This window comes from Eptatretus burgeri, chromosome 3, assembly GCF_056783735.1.
Source record: "Eptatretus burgeri isolate ZD-2024b chromosome 3, Ebu_testis_v1, whole genome shotgun sequence".
Lineage (NCBI taxonomy): Eukaryota > Metazoa > Chordata > Myxini > Myxiniformes > Myxinidae > Eptatretus > Eptatretus burgeri.
Window position 1 is genome coordinate 111,800,724 of NC_140963.1, and position 22,210 is coordinate 111,822,933.

General features: G+C 40.8%; 2 protein-coding genes across 2 annotated transcripts in view; one reads left to right on the forward strand and one right to left on the reverse strand.

Moving 5' to 3' along the window:
* The window catches only part of LOC147030737 (uncharacterized), an 18,975-nt gene extending 16,690 nt beyond the window's left edge, over nucleotides 1-2,285 (reverse strand). Inside the window, exon 1 of the mRNA XM_085875098.1 lies at nucleotides 1-2,285. This exon is cut by the window's left edge and continues 2,225 nt beyond it. The gene's annotated coding sequence lies outside the window, so the exon portion shown is untranslated.
* LOC147030736 (mucin-2-like) overlaps nucleotides 1-22,210 on the forward strand; it is a 229,299-nt gene that overhangs the window by 34,641 nt on the left and 172,448 nt on the right. Inside the window, exons 2-3 of the mRNA XM_085872197.1 lie at nucleotides 14,670-14,816; nucleotides 20,627-20,659. Coding sequence (XP_085728323.1) covers nucleotides 14,741-14,816; nucleotides 20,627-20,659 — 109 coding nt within the window. The 5' untranslated portion in view covers nucleotides 14,670-14,740. The remainder of the gene's footprint in view (nucleotides 1-14,669; nucleotides 14,817-20,626; nucleotides 20,660-22,210) is intronic.

Genomic DNA, 22,210 nt, shown 5'->3' on the forward strand with positions numbered 1-22,210 from the left:
CCTTTAGCCGTGGCATGCAGAAACCATTTCCGACTCTTGCAAACCAGAAATAAAACGATCTTCGAGCACGGCCTGCCGTTCACTCGACGTGAATTCGCAGGCGACGACGAGATGTCTCATCCGTGCGGTGAAACTCGCGATGCGCTCCCCTGGGCTCCTTGCCAGGTGATCGAAGTCGTACCGCGCGAGCTGCACTGATTCTCCCAGCGCTCTGTGCGCCCGACAATCCAATTGTCCCAGCTACGACTCAAAGTCAATGCCGAGGAAAACAGGCACTCTGCACACGTTGATCCGAAACATCCTCGTCGCCAAACCGTGGTGTCGTGGCAGAGGTGCGAACAGGCAGACACGAGCCAGAGGTAACACAACTCTGCTTTATTGCCTCGAGTGAGAGGGTGGGCGTAGGATGCCCGTAACTCCGCTTTAGTACGCACTCGATGCACCCTACAGGCACACGACTTACAAGACACTGCTAATGATACCACATGCTACTAACTGGTGCTACAAGTCCCTAGTGGGCGAGAACAGCTATATGCATTGCAGACACGTGACTACTATCACAACTTCTCCACGCCCCCACAACGCTCTATGCCAATACGCCACAAGCTCTCCTTCACACCACCATCAGCGAAGCGATGGGTTGTATTTGCTCGTTAATTGAAATAAAATACAGATTTTAATGGTTATAGATTTTTTTATTTTTAAGTTTACCACCATTTATGCAGCGTCTTCTACACCACCTTATTTAGCATGTGACATGACTTATTCATGTCTGTTATTTGTGTCCTGTATCTTCTTCTTCTTCCTTCGGCTGCTCCCGTTAGGGGTCGCCACAGCGGATCATCCGTATGATCCGCATTGTGATTTGGCAGATGTTTTACGCCGGATGCCCTTCCTGATGCAACCCTGGTCGCCTCTTACGACACAGGGATATGGTACACCTATTTTAACCAGGGTATACACCGGCCCAGTATACTGGTACTCATTTCGCCGACCTCCGAAGTATGACAGGCTGAGTCAACCCCCTGGTGTATTAATTCAGTGGCCCAACGGGGATTGAACTCAGGACCTTTTGGATCCCAAGCCGCTGCCCGAACCACTGCGCCAACACCAGGCTCTTATTTGTGTCCTGTATGACATCCTTAAAATCAGTAAGTTTCCTATTTGGAATGATTTTCAGTTTGCCAGCCAGGCAGGCAGACAGGTTAAAAAAATTCACTTGCTTCTCGTTGCGCAAATGTGATCGGGACTAATTCAGAGCCAAAGTATTGCTAAGCTATCGGTTTGTTTTCCGATTCGTGTTAAAAATATAACATTCAATCACAATTAAGTTGTTCCTCGATCACATGCTGAGGATTGTGGACAGACAGACTGACAGATAGACAAAGTGAACCAAATGCTTATCCCTGCTTTTCCATTTGCGTGTGCCTTTGTGGCCAGTCGGGATATCTTGTGTTGAATTGGTTGCCCTTTGTATCCGAAGAATTCCCATCACATGAAATATGAAAAGTACCTGGTTAATTTATCTCCTGTGAAAGAGCTGCTGTCCAGCGAGCAACCACACTCTCCGATAGCAAGCAGTGTAATCTGGTGTCAAGGAACCTCCAAGAATACAAGACCACTTACTACCCACATCCCCAGCAGGAATTTGTAATTTGTTCAGGGTGCCGGTGATAGCTCACCTGCTCTTCATGAAAGGAACAGTTGAGAGAGGTTGGGGGGGGGGGGTGGAAACACCAAAAGTAGTGGGATATTTAACGTCCACCAACTAATGCTGGCAGACAAGCTCCACATTTAAGGTCATTCTGATGGACGACACACACATTGATGCATACGCTGTCTGTGAAACACCAAGATAGAGTTATAGTTTGTAGCTGTGTCGAGATTCAATCCCAGCCGAGGCAGCTCACAGACGAGTGTGCATTCACCTCTCGGCCATCCTTGGCAATGTATAATGAATGGTGCTGGGGGAGAGGTGGATGGACCCACAAGTTGAAAATAAATTCTTTATCCTTTGCAATCTCAGTTATGTATGTCCTTAGAAGCTTTTGGATGAGTTGACGGTTATTTGCTAAATTCTAAATCTGCATTTTTGTTTCATCAGTAAAACCTTGCGTGAATTTCCTGAGCTTTGTTCGATGAGCAGAAATAATTATTTTGGCATCTTTGAATATGCATTTGTGAGATCGAAAAAATACATCACATGATCGAAAAAATACCTGTCACGTGATAAATTAATTATTGTTGTGGCAATGATCGTCATCATTCGTATGCAGCACAAGGCTGCAGGGTCGCATCATTGGCTGAGGATGCAGCTGTGTCACTGATGCAATACCCTCTGCTGGTTAGGACAGGAATTTGGAATTTAGCCAGAGTGCCAGCAGCAGCTCTCTTACTCTTCACAAAGGACACCGTGGAATCGTTAACATGCACTAACTTATGGCGTTAGATGGGACACCCAGTTTAACATCCATCCGAGGAACGGCACACACATTGATGATTCACCCAGTCTCTGAAGCACAGGGATGACAGTTTATAACTGGGCTGAATCGAACCCAGGCTACACAGTTTCGAGGCAAATGTGCTGACCTTGAGGCCATCCTGTCAGCCAAGGTCATATCTTAATGCACTGTTAATAAACAAACTGTAATTCCATGTTATATTTATACTTTTAAAATGTGTCTCATCTGGCATCATGTTCATCTTCTGTTTCAATGTTGAGCTTTCCTGCATGCGGAGCTTTTCAAAAGCAGTGCGGGAAGGGGTCGCCGGAAATGGGAGACAGCTGAATGCACAAACGCATCGACAGACATCAGACTTCCCATTATAGATTGCAAAGCTTCAATCATGTCAATCATGAATTGATGTGTATTATGCTGAAAGAAATTGGGATGTCGGAGCACCTGGTATGCCTGATAAGAAACCTGCACACCAAACAAGGTCAGGTCAGGTATGGGAGCATGTGCCAGAACAGCGCGTTGCTGCGTTCACTTTCCGCCGGTACTCCAGTGGCCTCCGTCTGGCCTTCCCCCAGGCAGATGCCAGGCCCATCCCCATCTCCTTGAGATGCTGGTCAACCTGCTGCAACCACGAGGCACGTGGTCGGCCCATTGGCCTCCTCCACTTACGAGACTCCCTCGCTGAGAGAATCTGGTGAGCAGGATCAGCATCAGGAAAACGAGCCACACGTCCATACAGCCGCAACTGACGCTCATGGACCATGCAGGTAACAAATCTCATCCGAGTCTCTCTCAGCAACCGCTCGTTGAACACAAAATCTGACCAGCGATAGCCAAGGATTCTCCGAAGAGACCTGGTACCAAAGGAATTAAGTCTCCGTCTCAGATCCTTGGGCAGAGTCCAAGTCTCGCATCCATAGAGCAAGACTGGAAGCACCAAGGACCTGAAGACTCGGACTTTCGTCCTCCCGCACAGGTACCGGCAGCGCCACACCCCATGATCCAGTAAATCCATGACTCCCCAGGCCCGACCCAGACGTCTATTGACCTCTGACTCACAGCCAGCAGAGACATGAATGTCACTGCCAAGCAAAGTGAATCTCTCCACGACTTCAACATCCTCACCACAAACAGACACAGACAGGACAGCAGCATCCAAGATGTCATTGAAAGCTTGGATCTTAGTTTTGACCCAAGAAACCTGTAATCCCAGCAGCTCCGACTCCTCATTCAGCACCTTGAGGGCCCCCAAAAGGATATCTAAAGTCTCCGCAAAGATGACTGCATCATCTGCGAAATCAAGGTCCGAGATCTTGACATTCCCAAACGATGCACCGCAGCTTGATCTTTCCGACATCCTCCCTAAACTCCAGTCCATACAAATGCTGAAAAGTGTGGGTGCCGGTACACACCCCTGACGAACTCCAGTAACAACTGGAAATAAGTCAGAGATGGCACCACCACACTTCACAGAACTCTCAGTACCAGAGTGGAGTTCAGACATCAGATTGATCACTTTTGGTGGCACCCCACGAAGACCAAGAATCCTCCAGAGGGCATCCCGATTCAATGAATCGAACGCTTTACAGAGATCAACATAGGCTGCAAGCACCCCCTGCCGAGACTCTCGTCTGCGTTCGGTGAGGACACGAAGAGCAAGGATATGGTCAATCGCTGACCTCTTTGGTGTAAAGCCTGACTGCTCTGGACGCTGGTGCTCAAGCAGATGGTGGCGAACCCTATCAATAATTATCAACCCTATCAAGGGTCAGCTTATTGGGGTCACCAAACAAGAAGTGACAGTAAGAACAGAGTATGGAGAGACAGAATGGTTTGGGATTGGGAAAAGGGATCAGACATGGATGCATTCTCTCCCATTAGTTGTTCAATATTCAGAGTGAGTACATCATGAAGGAATCAAACTTGGCCGAGGCAGAGGCTGGAGTCATGTTTGGAGGACGATTTATCAACAACCAAAGATGTGATGATGATATTGTGCTGTTGACAGAAGATATAGAGGACTTGATGAAACTGCTGCAGACAGTGTTTAAGGAAAATAAAAAATCTGCTCTTCATTTAAACCTAAAAAAGACAAATCTTGCCAAGTGAAAAGATCGATGTGTTCGGATTTGGAGACGATCATGATGAAATCGTGAAAAGTTTCATCTTCCTGGGTTCTAAGACTGAAGTGAGTGGAGAAATTAATAGAGGATGTGCCAGGTAGCGCCCTCCACCTCTGGATCCACACCCAGGAACTGGTTGGACAGCAACATTGAAAACTTGCAATGAAGCATTCCAGTTCCTTGAATTAAACCCAACCCTTTGGAACACTATGTAATATGGCCTGAGGACCAGATTGCTCCAAAGATTATGAGATTCCATGCAACATTGTACTTGCCTCAAAAGGCCGAAACATGCAATTATGTATCATAGCAATGAACACAACAAAGTGATTGATCGTTTTCCTCAGAAATGACTGATTGGATCCTCATCAAACATTCAGCGGTTCATCAGTGTTTTCGTCAAAAAAAAAAAAAAATTTTAATTTTGAAAAAAAAATGTGAGTATTCTCTTTTTTTAGCCCACCTGGACTTTAGTCAGGTGAGCATCTGCGATGGAACAGAATCCATAGGTGAGTGAATGAGTCAGTCAGTCAGTGCGTAAACACTTCACTCCTTATTGCTTGAGCCAAACACACAATTTTGATGAAACTTGACCACAACATTCTTCACCTGTGATGTACCAAAGTTTATTGACTGCATCAAAATCTGTGCTTATCAAGGGGGTCTGTGGGGTTTGGGGGGGGGGGCTTTGACCACCCAAAATAGGTATTTGCTCTCTTCTCCAAAACTACACACACAATTTCAATGAAACTTTACCACAACCTTCATCACCTGTGATGCACCTAAATTTGTTCATGGCATCAAAATTTAAGGGTTTCAGGAGGTCTGTGGGGGTTTGAGTGACCTGCTCCTGATACAGGCAAGCTTCAGGACAGGTGACCTATTTTATTAAATTAGGTCAAAAACTGGAGAACAACCCAGAACTTACCAAAGGCTGGATGTAGCAGTCTATTTTAATATCACGAAAACAAGAGCATGAAGGCCCGGTACATCGGATCACTATGCCTCACCTTTAATACTCGGTATCGTGAATAGCAGGAACAACACTCGACTAACTTACATAAGCGATATCTGGCTCAGTTCCTAGCTGACTACCTGTTTTTTTGTCTTTTTTTGTGTACATTGTTGAGGCTCGTAGAAGATTAAAGGAATTACATATAGGTCGTAACACTCACGAACAAAATGCTGCGCCCGAATCAGCTGTTGCACACCAAAAGGTCCAAAAAAATTTATTACACCCATGTGTGTTGAAATTATTTTAATCGCGATACCGAGAATTATCACTCATAACAATTAATGGTCATGTACTGTATATCGCCACCCTAGCACATTGTTTGTCTTCTCAGGGAACACCATACGCTGCCAGGGACGTGTGGTGTCTTTGCGCAGTGAAAATTGATGAAAAACAAGACAAATAGGAATCAGCGATTCCTTTTGAGAAAATTTTGAGGTCTGTCTCCGAAGGGTCCCGAAAGACCTCTGAAAGACTTGCGATGACATATGATGTGATGGATATGATACATTTTGGAAACCTCTTACACTTTCTGTAAGTTTAGCAATGTCGTCGGACTTTTGTGCTTCCCCCACCCATGCACCCTCCTGCCGAGCTTGACTCGGCTCTGAGGAGCAGCTGAAGAAGACAAGACTTTATACATTAGAAAGAAGGTGATCACAAGAGGATGTGTTTAAGATAATGAAGTGCATCGACAAACTGGGAGTTCTTCAGCAGAATAGACAGTGATCGGACCAGGGGACAGCCTGTTAGTAAAGAAGGGGAGAGTTAAGATTGTCGTAAAGGAAGGATCTTTCAGTCAGACAGTAGTTCATCACGGAATGCTTTCTCTGGAAAGGTAGTTGCAGCAAAGACAGCAGATAAGTTTAAATTTCAATTCGATAGTGCCGATAGAAAGAAAGTCGACACCCCCTTTCAAAATTTTCACCTTTTGTTGCCTTATAGCGTGGAATTAATATGCATTAAATCAGACTTTTTCCACCTTTATTTGCACATCATAACCCACAACTTCCAAGTGAAGAACAAATATGACAAATTTCAGAAAATTAATTAAAAATAGACTATCTTGGTTGGATGTGTCCCAACCCGCCCCCCCCCCCCCCCGAGTTAATACCTGGTGGAAGCACCTTTGACAGCAATTACAGCTGCAAGTTTGCTGGGATTGGTTTCTCCCAACTTTGCGCACCTTGATTGGGTAATATTTACCCATTCTGTTGTTTCAAAACTGTTTGAGCTCAGTCAAGTTGTGTGGAGAGCATTGATGGGCAGCAATCTTCAAGTCCTGCCACAGATTTTCGATTGGGTTTAGGTCGGGGTTCTGACTGAGCCACTCAAGGACATTGATCTTTTTGGTCCTTAGCCACTCCAATGTAGCGTTGGTTTGGTGCTTCCAGTCATTGTCATGCTAAAAGGTGAATTTCTGTCCTTGCTTTCTTGCAGAGGGCAGCAGGTTTTCCTCTTGGATTTTTCTGCATTTTGATCCATCCATTTTCTCTTCTATCTTGAAAAGTGCCCCAGTCCCTGCTGATGAGAAACATCCCCATGAAATGATTCTGCCACCACCATGCTTCATAGTAGGGATGGTGTTCTTTGGGTGATGTGCTATGTTGGGTTTGCACCAAATGTAACATTTTGATTTTAGGCCAACAATTTCCATCTTTGTTTTGTTAGACCACAAAACTTTTTGCCACATGGCTTCACAATCTCCAGAGTGGTTTTTTTGCATTCCTCAAATGGGACTAAAGGTGGGCTATTTTGAGTAATGGCTTCCTTCTTGCCACCCTACCGTACAAGCCAGACTTGTGGAGTGCTTCGAATATTATTTACACATGTACACAGTGACCAGTCTTTGCCATAAAGGCCTGGTGCTCTTTCAAAGTTGCCATTGGTTTCTTGATGGCCTCTCTGATCACTCTCCTCCTTGCTTGGTCATCCAGTTTGGAGGGACAGCCTGATCTCGGCAAGGTCTTGGTGGTATCATATTCCTTCCACTTCTTAATGATTGTATGGACTGCACTCCAAGGAATACTCAAGGCTTTTGAAATATTTTTTTTATACCCATCCCCTGATCTGTACCTTTTCACAATTTTATCCTGGAGGTCTTTTGAAAGCTCTTTGGTTCTCAGAGTTGAGTCGTTGCTGTGAAATGCACTATCCAGCAGAGGAAATCTACAGAAGCAGCTGATTTTATTACCTCCGCCACCAAAGAGGAAGAAGGTTATGTTTTCACCCCTCTGTTTGTTACTTGCAAAATCGAAGATTTTTCATGTGTATTGGTTTGTCGGTTTTGTTATTCTGTCTGTCTGTTTGTCTGTTTATCGCCGACAGGTCAGAATTTTCAACAGTTCTTCACGAAACTTCACAATATGGTAGTTTGTCATAAGGAAGAAGCCTTTTGTTTTTGAGGTCAAAAGATGAAAAGGTCAACGTAGGCCAAAGGTCAACAACTTAGGTGAGATTTCTAAAATCCTCAATTTTCATCCGATTGACTTGAAATTTGAAGAGAAGTTATATTTCAGTGCACTGAATTCAACTAGACAATTATTTTTGAGGTCAACATGGACCAAAAGGTCAGAGACAAACACAGCCCGAATGCATCCGGAGACAAACGCCGCCCAGACGCATCTGAAGAGAAACACCACCTGGACATGTCTGGAGACAAACACCACCCAGACGCGTACAGAGACAAACACCTCCCGGATGCGTCCGGAGACAACCACTGCCCAGACGCGTCCAGAGACAAACTCTCGTCCAGACATAAACACTGCCCGGAAGTGTGTGGAGACAAACACAGCCAGGATGCATGTGGAGACAAACACCGCCCGGATGCGTGCAAAGACAAACACTGCCCGGACATAAACACCACCTGGACATATCTGGAGACAAACCCTGCTCAGACATAACCACCGTCCAGAGACAGCAACAGACAGAGAGGAAAAGGGAGAGTGAAAGAGGTGTGGGAGGATGGTGCTGCACTGTATAGAGAGAGAGAGAGAGAGAGAGAGAGAGAGAGAGAGAGAGAGAGAGAGAGAGAGAGAGAGAGAGAGAGAGAGAGAGAGAGAGAGAGAGAGAGAGAGAGAGAGAGAGAGAGAGAGAGAGAGAGAGAGATATAGATATAGATATAGATATAGATATAGATATAGATATAGATATAGATATATATATATATATATATATATATATATATATATATAGATATAGATATATATATATATATATATATATATATATATATATATATAGATATAGATATAGATATAGATATATATATACACACACAGTCATGCGCCACTTAACGACGTTCCGGGCAACGAGGGATCGCATATATGACGGGTCTGCCAGCTCTGAAAAAATAAAAAAAAAATTAAAATATGTCGCTGAAAAATTCCTATCGCCGAGTGATGGAGTCTCGTATAAAAATAGCACATACAATTATGTACACTCGACAGAACATAATACCTCATAATGATAATAAACAACGACAGTGTGGCCCTGTTATAATGCGATCGTTGAGGTCCAGAAAATGTCATCGCGAAAAAAGCAGGGTCGTGCTAAATCGGGATTCAAGGAAATCGGCTTTCAAACTGAACCAATGTTTCCACGTTTACCATCTTGCAAGTAAATTACCTTTGAATTGAAAAATTCCACGAATAAATCGTTGTTGTTCGTCAATTAAAACAAATTTACTTTTAGTAAAGCTTTTTATGTTGTTAAAACAATCGCACTGTTCCCAAAATATATCACAATTGACAGGTGCTCGTTTATTCATTTGTAAATTATAATATCGATGCAATGATTTCGTATTTATAAAATCCAAATGCTATTTATTCACCTTTTTATAATCGATGCGAGAGGAGGTTGTAAGCTGCTGCTAACAACACTGATGGCCGTCATGAACTGCACAAAGGTAAATCTAATGTGTCTTCTGTCTCTTGGATGTGTGTTACAATTGCCGACAGTATTCAGTACAGTAACATGCTGTACAGGTTTGTATCCGAGGAGCAATAGGCTACAGCATATAGCTTAGGTGTCTATGTTTGTGTGAGTACGATGTTCGAAAACGATGTTCGAAAATGAAAAAAAAAATGATGTTCGCACAACGACGACGTCGCTTATCGACGCGTTTCTCAGAACGTAACCCTGCCGTTAAGTGGCGCATGACTGTATATATATGTATATATATGTATATATATATATATATATATATATATATATATATATATATATATATATATATATATATATATATATATATATATATATATATATATATATATATATATATATATATATATATATACAGTGGGGAGAACAAGTATTTGATACACTGCCGATTTTGCAGGTTTTCCCATTTACAATGCACGTAGAGGTCTGTAATTTTTATCATAGGTACACTTCAACTGTGAAAGACGGAATCTAAAACAAAAATCCTGAAAACCACATTGTATGATTTTTAAATAATTAATTTGCATTTTATTGCATGAAATAAGTATTTGATCACCCACCAACCAGTAAGAATTCCGGCTCTCACAGACCTGTTAGTTTTGTCTTTAAGAAGTCCTCCCATTCTCCACTCATTACCTGTATGAACTGCACCTGTTTGAACTTGTTATCTGCATAAAAGACAGCTGTCCTCACTCAATCAATCAGACTCCAACCTCTCCACAATGGGCAAGACCAGAGAGCTGTCTAAGGACATCAGGGACAAAATTGTAGACTTGCACAACGCTGGGATGGGCGACAGGACAATAGGCAAGCAGCTTGGTGAGAAGGCAACAACTGTTGGCACAATTATTAGAAAATGGAAGAAGTTCAAGATAACAATCAATCTCCCTCGGTCTGGGGCTCCACGCAAGATCTCACCTCATGGAGCCTCAATGATCATGACAAAGGTGAGGGATAAACCCAGAACTACATGGCAGGACCTGGTCAATGACCTGAAGAGAGCTGGGATCACAGTATCAAAGAAAACCATAAGTGACACACCACGCCGTCATGGATTAAAATCCTGCAGCGCACGCAAGGTCCCTCTACTCAAGCCAGCGCATGTCCAGGCCCATCTGAAGTTTGCGAATGACCATCTGGATGATCCAGAGGAGGAATGGGAGAAGGTCATGTGGTCTGATGAGACCAAAATAGAGCTTTTTGGTTTAAACTCCACTCGCCGTGTTTGGAGGAAGAAGGATGAGTGCAACCCCAAGAACACCATCCCAACCGCGAAGCATGGAGGTGGAAACATCATTCTTTGGGGATGCTTTTCTGCAAAGGGGACAGGACGACTGCACCGTATTGAGGGGAGGATGGATGGGGCCATGTATCGCGAGATCTTGGCCAACAACGTCCTTCCCTCAACAAGAGCATTGAAGATGGGGCGTGGCTGGGTCTTCCAGCATGACAACGACCCGAAACACACAGCCATGGCAACGAAGGAGTGGCTCCGTAAGAAGCATCTCAAGGTCCTGGAGTGGCCTAGCCAGTCTCCAGACCTGAACCCAATAGAAAATCTTTGGAGGGAGCTGAAAGTCTGTGTTGCCCAGCGACAGCCCCAAAACCTGAAGGATCTGGAGAAGATCTGAATGGAGGAGTGGGCCAAAATCCCTGCTGCAGTCTGTGCAAACCTGGTTAAGAACTATAGGAAACGTTTGATGTCTGTAATTGCAAACAAAGGTTTCTGTACCAAATATTAAGTTCTGTTTTTATGATGTATCAAATACTTATTTTATGCAATAAAATGCAAATGAATTATTTAAAAAGCATACAATGTGATTTTCAGGATTTTTGTTTTAGATTCCGTCTTTCACAGTTGAAATGTACCTGTGATAAAAATTACAGACCTATACGTGCTTTGTAAGTGGGAAAACCTGCAAAATCGGCAGTGTATCAAATACTTGTTCTCCCCACTGTATATATATATATATATATATATATATATATATATATATATATATATATATATATATATATATATATATATATATATATATATATATATATATATATATATATATATATATATATATATATATATATTTTGATTTGGGTCGGGGAGTTAGAAGAGAGAATTTACTGTGCTTTATGAAGAACGCACACGCACACGCACACGCACACGCACACGCACACGCACACACACACGGGCTTGGCCGATATTGGCAATTTTTTGGGAATCGGCAGGTTGGAGTCTGTGATTACCAACTGCAGTACTTTCTGTTTACAACCCATCAACCTTGAGTAGCTTTCACTGAAAAAGAATGTTGCATTTATATTGACATTTCAGGGATATGTTCACCAACGTTGATCTTTATAAACAGCTGCATGTTACTGGTACGAAAAAAAATTGGCTCGGTAATTCAGAAAACGCATGCATATGACAAATGGCTCGGAAATCGAGTGTTATTTCACAACTCACACAGAATGACGGAGCACAAACCTCTCACTCAGGGTGACAGAGCACGAACCACAAACCACTCACTCAGGGTGATAGAGCACGAACGACGAACCACTCACACAGGGTAATGGAGCATGAACTAAGAACCACTCACTCATGGTGACTCAGCATGAAGCATGAACCACTCGCTTAGGGTGACAGAGCATGAACCACGAACCACTCACTCTGGGTGATGGAGCACGAACCATGAACCACTCGCTCAGGGTGATGGAGCATGAACCATGAACCACTCATTCAGGATGAAAGAGCATGAACCACTCACTCAGGGTAACGGAGCAGAGAGCACGAACCTTTTGCTCAGGGTGATAGAGCACGGAGCACAAACCACTTGCTCAGGGTGATGGAGCACAAAGCATGAACCACTTGCTCAGGGTGACGGAGCACAGAGCACAAATCACTTGCGCAGGGTGATGGTGCACAGAGCATGAACCGCTCACTAAAGGTGAGGGAGCAGGAAGCATGAACCTCTTGTTCACGGTTATGGAGTACGGAGCACAAACTACTCGCTCAGGATGACGGAGCACAAATTACGAACCACTCGCTCAGGGTGATGGAGTAGGAACCACTCGCTCAGGGTGACGAAGTAGGAACCACTCAGATTGATGAAGCAGGGGCCACTCACTCAGGGTGATGTAGCAGGAACTACTCAGGGTGACAGAGCAGGAACCACTCAGAGTGACTGAGCAGGGACCACTCACTCAGGGTGATGGAGCAGGAACCACTCACTCAGGGTGACGGAGCTGGAACCACTCGCTCAGGGTGATGGAGCAGGAACCACTCGCTCAGGGTGACGGAGACCAAACCACGCACTCTGAATGATGTGGAACTTAAAAAGCATCCACAGTGATTGAACGATTCACTCAGAAATACGTCGCGCAGTACCACTATCGACAATGGGCGCTCGGCAAGTGGCTTAAGCATTCGTGCATGCATTCCAATTAATTGGTTGACAAGGAACGGTCGGTGAGGCTGTCTCTGCTTACCATTTTGCATCCCTTTAACTTTAAAGCCAGTCTTCACTGCGCATGCAGCAGTTAATGAAATGAACCTGTGTATTTGATACATGGTACATCAGTTCGGGGTCCACACAAACGTTATAACTTTTTTTAACGTCAGTTTTTCACCAGATTTGCTTTGATTCTCTGTAGCGCACCTCGCTAAACTTTTGAAAATATAGACACAGATCTGGCAGACACTTTGGAGAGGCAGTCCCTCTGGGAGACAGGGGAAGAGGTCTTGCAGTGAATGCATTAAATCATATAGCTCAATGAAGCTTGTTAATTTTGGCATGTTGCTAAATATTTTTTTTCACTCCATATGATTCTCCAAACAGTAAAAAATATAAATATAATGCTTTGGAAATTTCACATTTTCTTGTGTATTTATGGAGAAGTAGGGAACATATACCAGTTTGCTTCAAGTAAATAGGTATATACAATGATTCATTGCTATGATAAAGAGGCATTTGATAATATGAGTGAAGAAGGTGAAAAAAAAAACTTTACCCTGAAGAAATCGTTGTGGCCTATTCCAAGTCAAGGCATGGGTGAGCATGCCAAAAGCATGCCAAACCTTCCTCATCCCCAAAGGTTTGTCTACAAATATCCTCAAAAACCACTCACCATCTTTTATTTTGATGGTTGGACCTCAAGAAGTAAATAAAAGCTTCCACGATGCTTGAAACTTTTCCCCATACAAAGAAGAGGAAATGTAGCAAAAGGACATTTAACATATCATGCTGTTGTCTTCCACATTTTGTTTTTTGAATCAGACACATCTTTCATGGTCAGAGCACAACCAAACTACTCAAAAGCGAGACCCTTTGCCAATGACCTTTCCTACTTTATCCTTTCTCATATTTCCATATCGTTAAACCTGCTTGCATGTTATCTATTACACCAGCATTGGGAAAATTGGACAAGTCGGATGAAATCAGACAACGTAGATGAGCCTTAGGTGCTCCCATATATACCCTGGCTCATGATATAGGGAACCCAACTTCAATTCTCAAACACCATAAGTGTTTGTGCATTATGTAATAATGTCCTTTGAATTAATGTAAATGTAAACTGATGTCTACAAATGTATTTGCCCTCAATGTGGTATAGGTACAACCTGCTCCATGAGCCTTAGATCACTGTAAATTATTTATAAGAAATTAACAAGAACAAAATACGAACCTGAATCTGATAAGCCAATTATCATGGAGTACAATCGTGCTCCACATGTAGGGATGGCATGGGAAAATACGTAACAAGATGGAATACCGTCAAAGATTTGTCGAACGAAGTTTTATTTCTCCGAAAACCTGTGCAGAATAGTAACGAAGCGTACCGTGCAAGATTTCATCCGATAACTGCAACAACTGATGAATTATCAACCAGAAAATGTTTTTTTATTCTTCCCAAAATCGATGGAGAGAGAAAGAATTTTAAATTAATTTTGATGACCTGTACTCTTTGTAGAGTGTAGGTGTTGCTGGAACAGTTTCTTGGCAATGGTTATATTGGGTGGTTTACCTTTGCAATTGCAGATAAAGAAAATGTAATGCCAAAAAAGTAAACTGGTCCAACAACTATTTCATTAGAATACCTTTTTCTTTTCCTCCTGGCTCTTTGCCATTTTCTTAGGTCCAGCCCCTACTTGGTTGTATAAAGGAGGTCATGGCTCAGCCATTGGACCAGCAATCTTTGTTGCAACAATGCGAGCCTACTGTTCCTTGGCCATATGTATTCTCACTTTGCAAGTATGCGTGAAAGCAAGCTTCCAAGTCAGCGGTAAGTTGTCTTTTCTTGTCTGCCTTTAATTTCACCTGTTAATGTACAAAACAACCTTGATGAATCCTTATGACTATATAGTTGCTTCATCCCATCCTGAGTTATTATCTCCATATGCAAGCCTCCCCTTGTTTGCGCATTTGGCTTTTGTAGATTTTGAAAAAAAACTAACTGAGACAAAGTCAGTTTGTTTATGAAAAAATATCTGTTAATTGTTACAGATATTGGAGCAAATGATTGTGAAGTACAGTACTGTACTTGTTCCTTACATGTCACATTTATAATTGATCATTAACCGCTATATTGACAATGTATCCTTAACCGCTAAATTGACAATGTATCCTTAACCGCTAAATTGACAATATATTCTGAACCGCTATATTGACAATGTATCCTTGACAATGAATCCTTAACCATCATATTGACAATGTATCCTTAACCGTCATATTGACAATGTATCCTTAACTGTTTTATGGACAATGTATCCTTAACTGTCATATTGACAATGTATCCTTAACCGTCATATTGACAATGTATCCTTAACCGTCATATTGACAATGTATCCTTAACCATCATATTGACAATGTAACTGTCATATTGACAATGTATCCTTAACTGTCATATTGACAATGTATCCTTAACCATCATATTGAAAATGTAACTGCCATATTGACAATGTATCCTTAACTGTCATATTGACAATGTATCCTTAACCGTCATATTGACAATGTATCCTTAACCGTCATATTGACAATGTATCCTTAACCATCATATTGACAATGTATCCTAAACTGCTAAATTGACAATATATCCTGAACCACTATATTGACAATGTATCCTTGACAATGAATCCTTAACCATCATATTGACAATGTATCCTAAACCGTCATATTGACAATGTATCCTTAACTGTCATATTGACAATGTATCCTTAACCATCATATTGACAATGTAACTGTCATATTGACAATGTATCCTTAACTGTCATATTGACAATGTATCCTTAACTGTCATATTCACAATGTATCCTTAACTGTCATATTGACAATGTATCCTTAACCATCATATTGAAAATGTAACTGTAATATTGACAATGTATCCTTAACTGTCATATTGACAATGTATCCTTAACTGTCATATTGACAATGTATCCTCAACTGTCATATTGACAATGTATCCTTAACCATCATATTGACAATGTAACTGTCATATTGACAATGTATCCTTAACTGTCATATTGACAATGTATCCTTAACCATCATATTGACAATGTAACTGTCATATTGACAATGTATCCTTAACTGCTAAATTGACAATATATCCTGAACCACTATATTGACAATGTATCCTTGACAATGAATCCTCAACCATCATATTGACAATGTATCCTAAACCGTCATATTGACAATGTATCCTTAACTGTCATATTGACAATGTATCCTTAACCATCATATTGAGAATTTAACTGTCATATTGACAATGTATCCTTAACTGTCATATTGACAATGTATCCTTGACAATGAATCTTAACCGTCATATTGACAATGTATCCTTAACTGTCATATTTACAATGTATCCTTAACCATTGTATTGACAATGCAACTGTCATATTGACAATGTATCCTTAACTGCGAAATTGACAATATATCCTGAACCTCTATATTGACAATGTATCCTTGACAATGAATCCTTAACCATCATATTGACAATGTATCCTTAACCGTCATATTGACAATGTATCCTTTACTGTTATAAGGACTATGTATCCTTTACCATCATATTGACAATGTATCCTTAACCGTCATATTGACAATGTATCCTTAACTGTCATATTGACAATGTATCCTTGACAATGAATCCTTAACCGTCGTATTGACAATGTATCCTTAACCGTCATATTGACAATGTATCCTTGACAATGAATCCTTAACCGTCATATTGACAATGTATCCTTAACCGTCATATTGACAATGTATCCTTAACTGTTATAAGGACAATGTATCCTTTACTGTCATATTCACAATGTATCCTCAACCATCATATTGACAATGATTCATCAACTGCGATATTGACAATGTATACTTCACTGTTATATTGACAATGCATCCTTAACCATCATATTGACAATGTATCCTTAACCGTCATATTGACAATGTATCCTTACCCGTCATATTGACAATGTATCCTCAACTGTCATATTGACAATGTATCCTCAACCGTCATATTGACAATGTATCCTTAACCATCATATTGACAATGTATTCTTAACTGTCATATTGACAATGTATCCTTAACCATCATATTGAGAATGTAACTGTCATATTGACAATGTATCCTTAACTGTCATATTGACAATGTATCCTGAACTGTCATATTGACAATGTATCCTTAACCATCATATTGACAATGTAACTGTCATATTGACAATGTATCCTTAACTGCTAAATTGACAATATATCCTGAACTGCTATGTTGACAATGTATCCTTGACAATGAATCCTTAACCATCATATTGACAATGTATCCTTAACCGACATATTGACAATGTATCCTTTACTGTTATAAGGACAATGTATCCTTTACCATCATATTGACAATGTATCCTTAACTGTCATATTGACAATGTATCCTTAACCATCATATTGACAATGCAACTGTCATATTGACAATCTATCCTTAACTGCTAAATTGACAATATATACTGAACCTCTATATTGACAATGTATCCTTGACAATGAATCCTTAACCATCATATTGACAATGTATCCTTAACCGTCATATTGACAATGTATCCTTAACTGTCAGATTGACAATGTATCCTTAACTGTCAGATTGACAATGTATCCTTGACAATGAATCTTAACCGTCATATTGACAATGTATCGTTAACCGTCATATTGACAATGTATCCTTAACCGTCATATTGACAATGTATTCTTAACCATCATATTGACAATGTATCCTTAACTGTTATAAGGACAATGTGTCCTTTATTGTCATATTGACAATGTATCCTTAACCATCATATTGACAATGTATCCTTAACCATAATATTGACAATGTAACTGTGATATTGACAATGTATCCTTAACTGTCATATTGACAATGTATCCTAAACCGTCATATTGACAATGTATCCTTAACCATCATATTGACAATGTATTCTTAACCATCATATTGACAATGATTCATCAACTGCGATATTGACAATGTATACTTCACTGTTATATTGACAATGCATCCTTAACCGTCATATTGACAATGTATCCTTGACAATGAATCCTTAACCGTCATATTGACAATGTATCCTTAACCGTCATATTGACAATGTATCCTTAACTGTTGTAAGGACAATGTATCCTTTACTGTCATATTCACAATGTATCCTTAACCATCATATTGACAATGTATCCTTAACCATCATATTGACAATGATTCATCAACTGCGATATTGACAATGTATACTTCACTGGTATATTGACAATGTATCCTTAACCGTCATATTGACAATGTATCGTTAATCATCATATTGACAATTTATCCTTAACCATCATATTGATAATGTATCCTTTACTGTCATATTGACAATGTATCCTTAACCGTTATATTGACAATGATTCATCAACTGATATATTGACGATGTATCCTTCACTGGTATATTGACAATGTATCCTTATCCGTCATATTGAATCCTTAACCGCTCTATTGACAATGTATCCTTAACCGTCATATTGAATCCTTTACTGCTATATTGACAATGTATCCTTAACCGTCATATTGATAATGTATCCTTAACCATCATATTGATAATGTATCCTTAACCGTGATATTGACAATGTATCCTTAACCGTCATATTGAATCCTTTACTACTCTATTGACAATGTATCCTTCACCGTCATTTTGACATCACCGTCATTATATATATATATATATATATATATATATATATATATATATATATATATATATATATATATATATATATATATATATATATATATATATATATATATATACATATATCCCTCTATGCCTTTAGACTCCTTGAGACTATTTAGACCCCTTCAAAAACCTAAACGCCCTTGAATACCCCCACCCCCGAAAAAAAAACAAAAACATTTTCACCTGGCCGAGTTACCGCCTCCTGCACAGTGATCCTGTGAAGTGGTTTCCTTGTTTCAGGACGAGGTGATGATTTTGCCAGTTTTTCCTCTTCTTTTTGTCAGTGGCCCTTCACATTTAGTGGCTCTCAGCCTTGTTTATGGCGAAGTTCAATTTTGAAAAAAACCCTTTAGACCCCAAAGACTCATAAAACCCAAAGATCCTTTAGGCTCTAAAGATCCTGATGACCCTTAAGACCTCTCAAAGCCCAAAGACATTTTTAAATCCATAAGACCCATATGACCCTTTAAGACTGCTCAGACCCTTAAGACCTCAAATACTCTTCAGACTGGTAAGACCCCTAAGACCCTGCAGACCTTTTAGAACCTGAAAACCCTTTAAGGTTAAGACCCCAAAGACGTCTAAGAAACCTGATAGACTCCATTGGAACCATTCGTCCCCGAATACCCTGTAGATCCCGTTAGTCGTTCTGGCTGAGGGCCTTCTGCAATAATACTTGAGGTTCACCAGTTATAGTCAAAAGTCCCCCCCCCCCCCCATTGGTAAACCACCTCAGTGCCCAACTTAAAGAGTGCAAAGTGGAATTGACTAAGTAAATTGCTCTTTGCCTGGTGTTGGCTTAATGGTTAGAGTGGCGTGCTTGGGATCCGAGGGTCTTGAGTTCAAACCCCGCTCAACTGTTGAATTAATACCAGGAAGGGTTAACTCGGCCTGTCATCCTTCCGAGGTCGGCAAAATGAGTGCCAGCTTGCTGGTATACTGTGTCGGAGTGGCGACCCATCCAGGATTGTGCCCAATAGCCAAGGACTCTGCTTAAGCAGCACCAACGCTCTGCACAGAGTATGGTCCCAATGGAATGGAATGGAATGGAATGGAAATTGCTCTTTCTATGTTTTCAGGTTATGCTCATCTTGGTTAGTTGCATCAGGAAAAGTCCCACATGGAATAGAAGTCCCATATAGCATTGAAAAAGCCCCGAGTGGCACAGAAAAAGCCCCACGTGGCAAAGAGTAAACGGTGTCCATGACAACAATTTCATCCCATTATAATCTAATGGAATGTTTTTGTGATTTTATGATTGCCAAACCTCAGGAATTTTTCAAGATATGAGATTGAAACTTACACAGTTTCTTTGTACATATGTGCAATGTATGTTGATAAAATCTGGTCAAAATTAGTCAAAAGTCAAGGTCAATGCCACCAAAAACAGGCAAAACACCTATTAGGTTGCAATTAGAAAATGTGCCAAAACATTCCATCATGTCAAACACTTTACAGGTTAAATTTTCCAAATTACCCAATTGATGTTTTAATTGCTATTGTTTATTTTTGATTTTGCAAGTATAGTGCTATGAACGACACCTTTCTTGTCTGTCTGTTTGTTTGTCTTTTAGCAGGATGTCTCAAAAAATTATCGACAGATTCAGACGAAACTTGGTGGACAGGTTTGGTGTGTAACAATAACAAAACGATGACATTTTGGTTCAGTTCCGGATCCAGATCTGGCCTATCAGTGTGATACAAAATGTAAACTGTTCATCCTTGCGAAGGTGTGCACTCTACCGAGTGTCGAACTAGTTATGTATGATAATGCTCACCATGCCTCACCCTGTCAAAAAAGATTGTTAAAATGCGTCTGCTTTTGCATTTTCTGTTCAAGCATGTAAATAAAAACATGTATTTGCAGGCACGTCAGACAATCAAGACGCCAACCGACCAGGTAATGAATGGGGACTCGGGGTTTATTGCATGTGACTCACTTTTCACGCAGTACTGGTATAATACACCCACATTATCAATCCATCATTTTGTTTCCTATATAGCTATTTTCATTTCAAACAAAATTGAAAACTGCTCTTGAAATAATAATCATAATAATTAAGAGGAGAGAATTAAGAATGGCACTAACAAGGGTAGAGATAAAGAAAAAACAACTGTAAAAAGGTAATATTTGAAAAGAGATTTAAATGCTGACTGATAAGGCAATGTGGTTGTTAAAAGGAAGAGCTCCACAGTTTTGGAGCATAACTGAAGAATGCTCGCTCACCATAAGTCTTGTTGCTGGTGTGGGGAACAGCCAGGAAATTCCTGGTGCTGGACCTTAGCTTTTTGCAATGATTTAATGTATCGCACAAGATGATCAGATAGATAGACACGAACCAATAGGCCATTTGGTGCATCCTGCCTGCGTTTTATCAACACCACATTAATTCAATCTATCACTTTATCTACTTCATTTTATTGGAGGGAGAGTGGTAGGAGTGGGAAAGAGAACCATAGTGCAAGTACACAGACATCACCAGATCACCTGGGGGCTTTTTTCATACACATGTATGTATACATCTATCTATAATTCCAGCAATCTCTATGTGTGTGTGTGTCTGTGTGTGTCTGTGACCGCTGTTTCTCGACAACCGCTGGTCCGATCTAATTGAAACTTGCCAGATATATTGCTGGGACCTGAAGACATGCCTTTTCAAGGTTTGATATTAATCGGACAAGTGCTTCCCAAGTTATGGCAATTTATTTTCCAACCAATGACAGGAACCGTTGCTGCGGCCATTTTATATCAACCAATGACAGGAAGCGTTGCTGCGTAGAAGTGGTCGATGGTGAAGAGAAACTCAGCCACGTTTGCCATTACGGGTTTTTTCTCTCCTCTCCTCTCCTCTCCTCTCCTCTCCTCTCCTCTCCTCTCCTCTCCTCTCCACGTTTTTCCTTGTGAAAAGGCAAAATACGTTGACGCTAATTGAATAATTGGCCATTAAAACTAAATTGCGAATTATCATAACTGCGATATGCAAACTTCCGGATAGTGACGACTACTGTATTCTTTCTCGATTTATCGACTTACTGTATTCTTTCTCGATTTATCGACTTACTGTATTCTTTCTCGATTTCTGTACTTTCTCGATTTTCTTAAACACAATGCCCCAATCCAGTCGTCATTTACGACAGCGAAGGAACGGCCTGTCTGGTTGTTTGAAAGATTTTTTTTGCACATACGGCCACGCACGTACGGACACGCGAGAGCGAAGGAACGGCCTGTGTGGTTGTTGTTTCTGGCACGCAGTTTGAAAGTTTTTTTTTGTTTGTTTTGTTTGCACGTACGGCCACGCATGTACAGGCACGCACCTTCAGGCATGCACTAGTATAACAAAAGGAGAACACTGCCTTATGACATGATGTCATAAATTGTGCATAAATTATGTCGTAATTGTGACTACTTCAGACTCATAAATTATGACTCATAAATTATGACTCACAAATC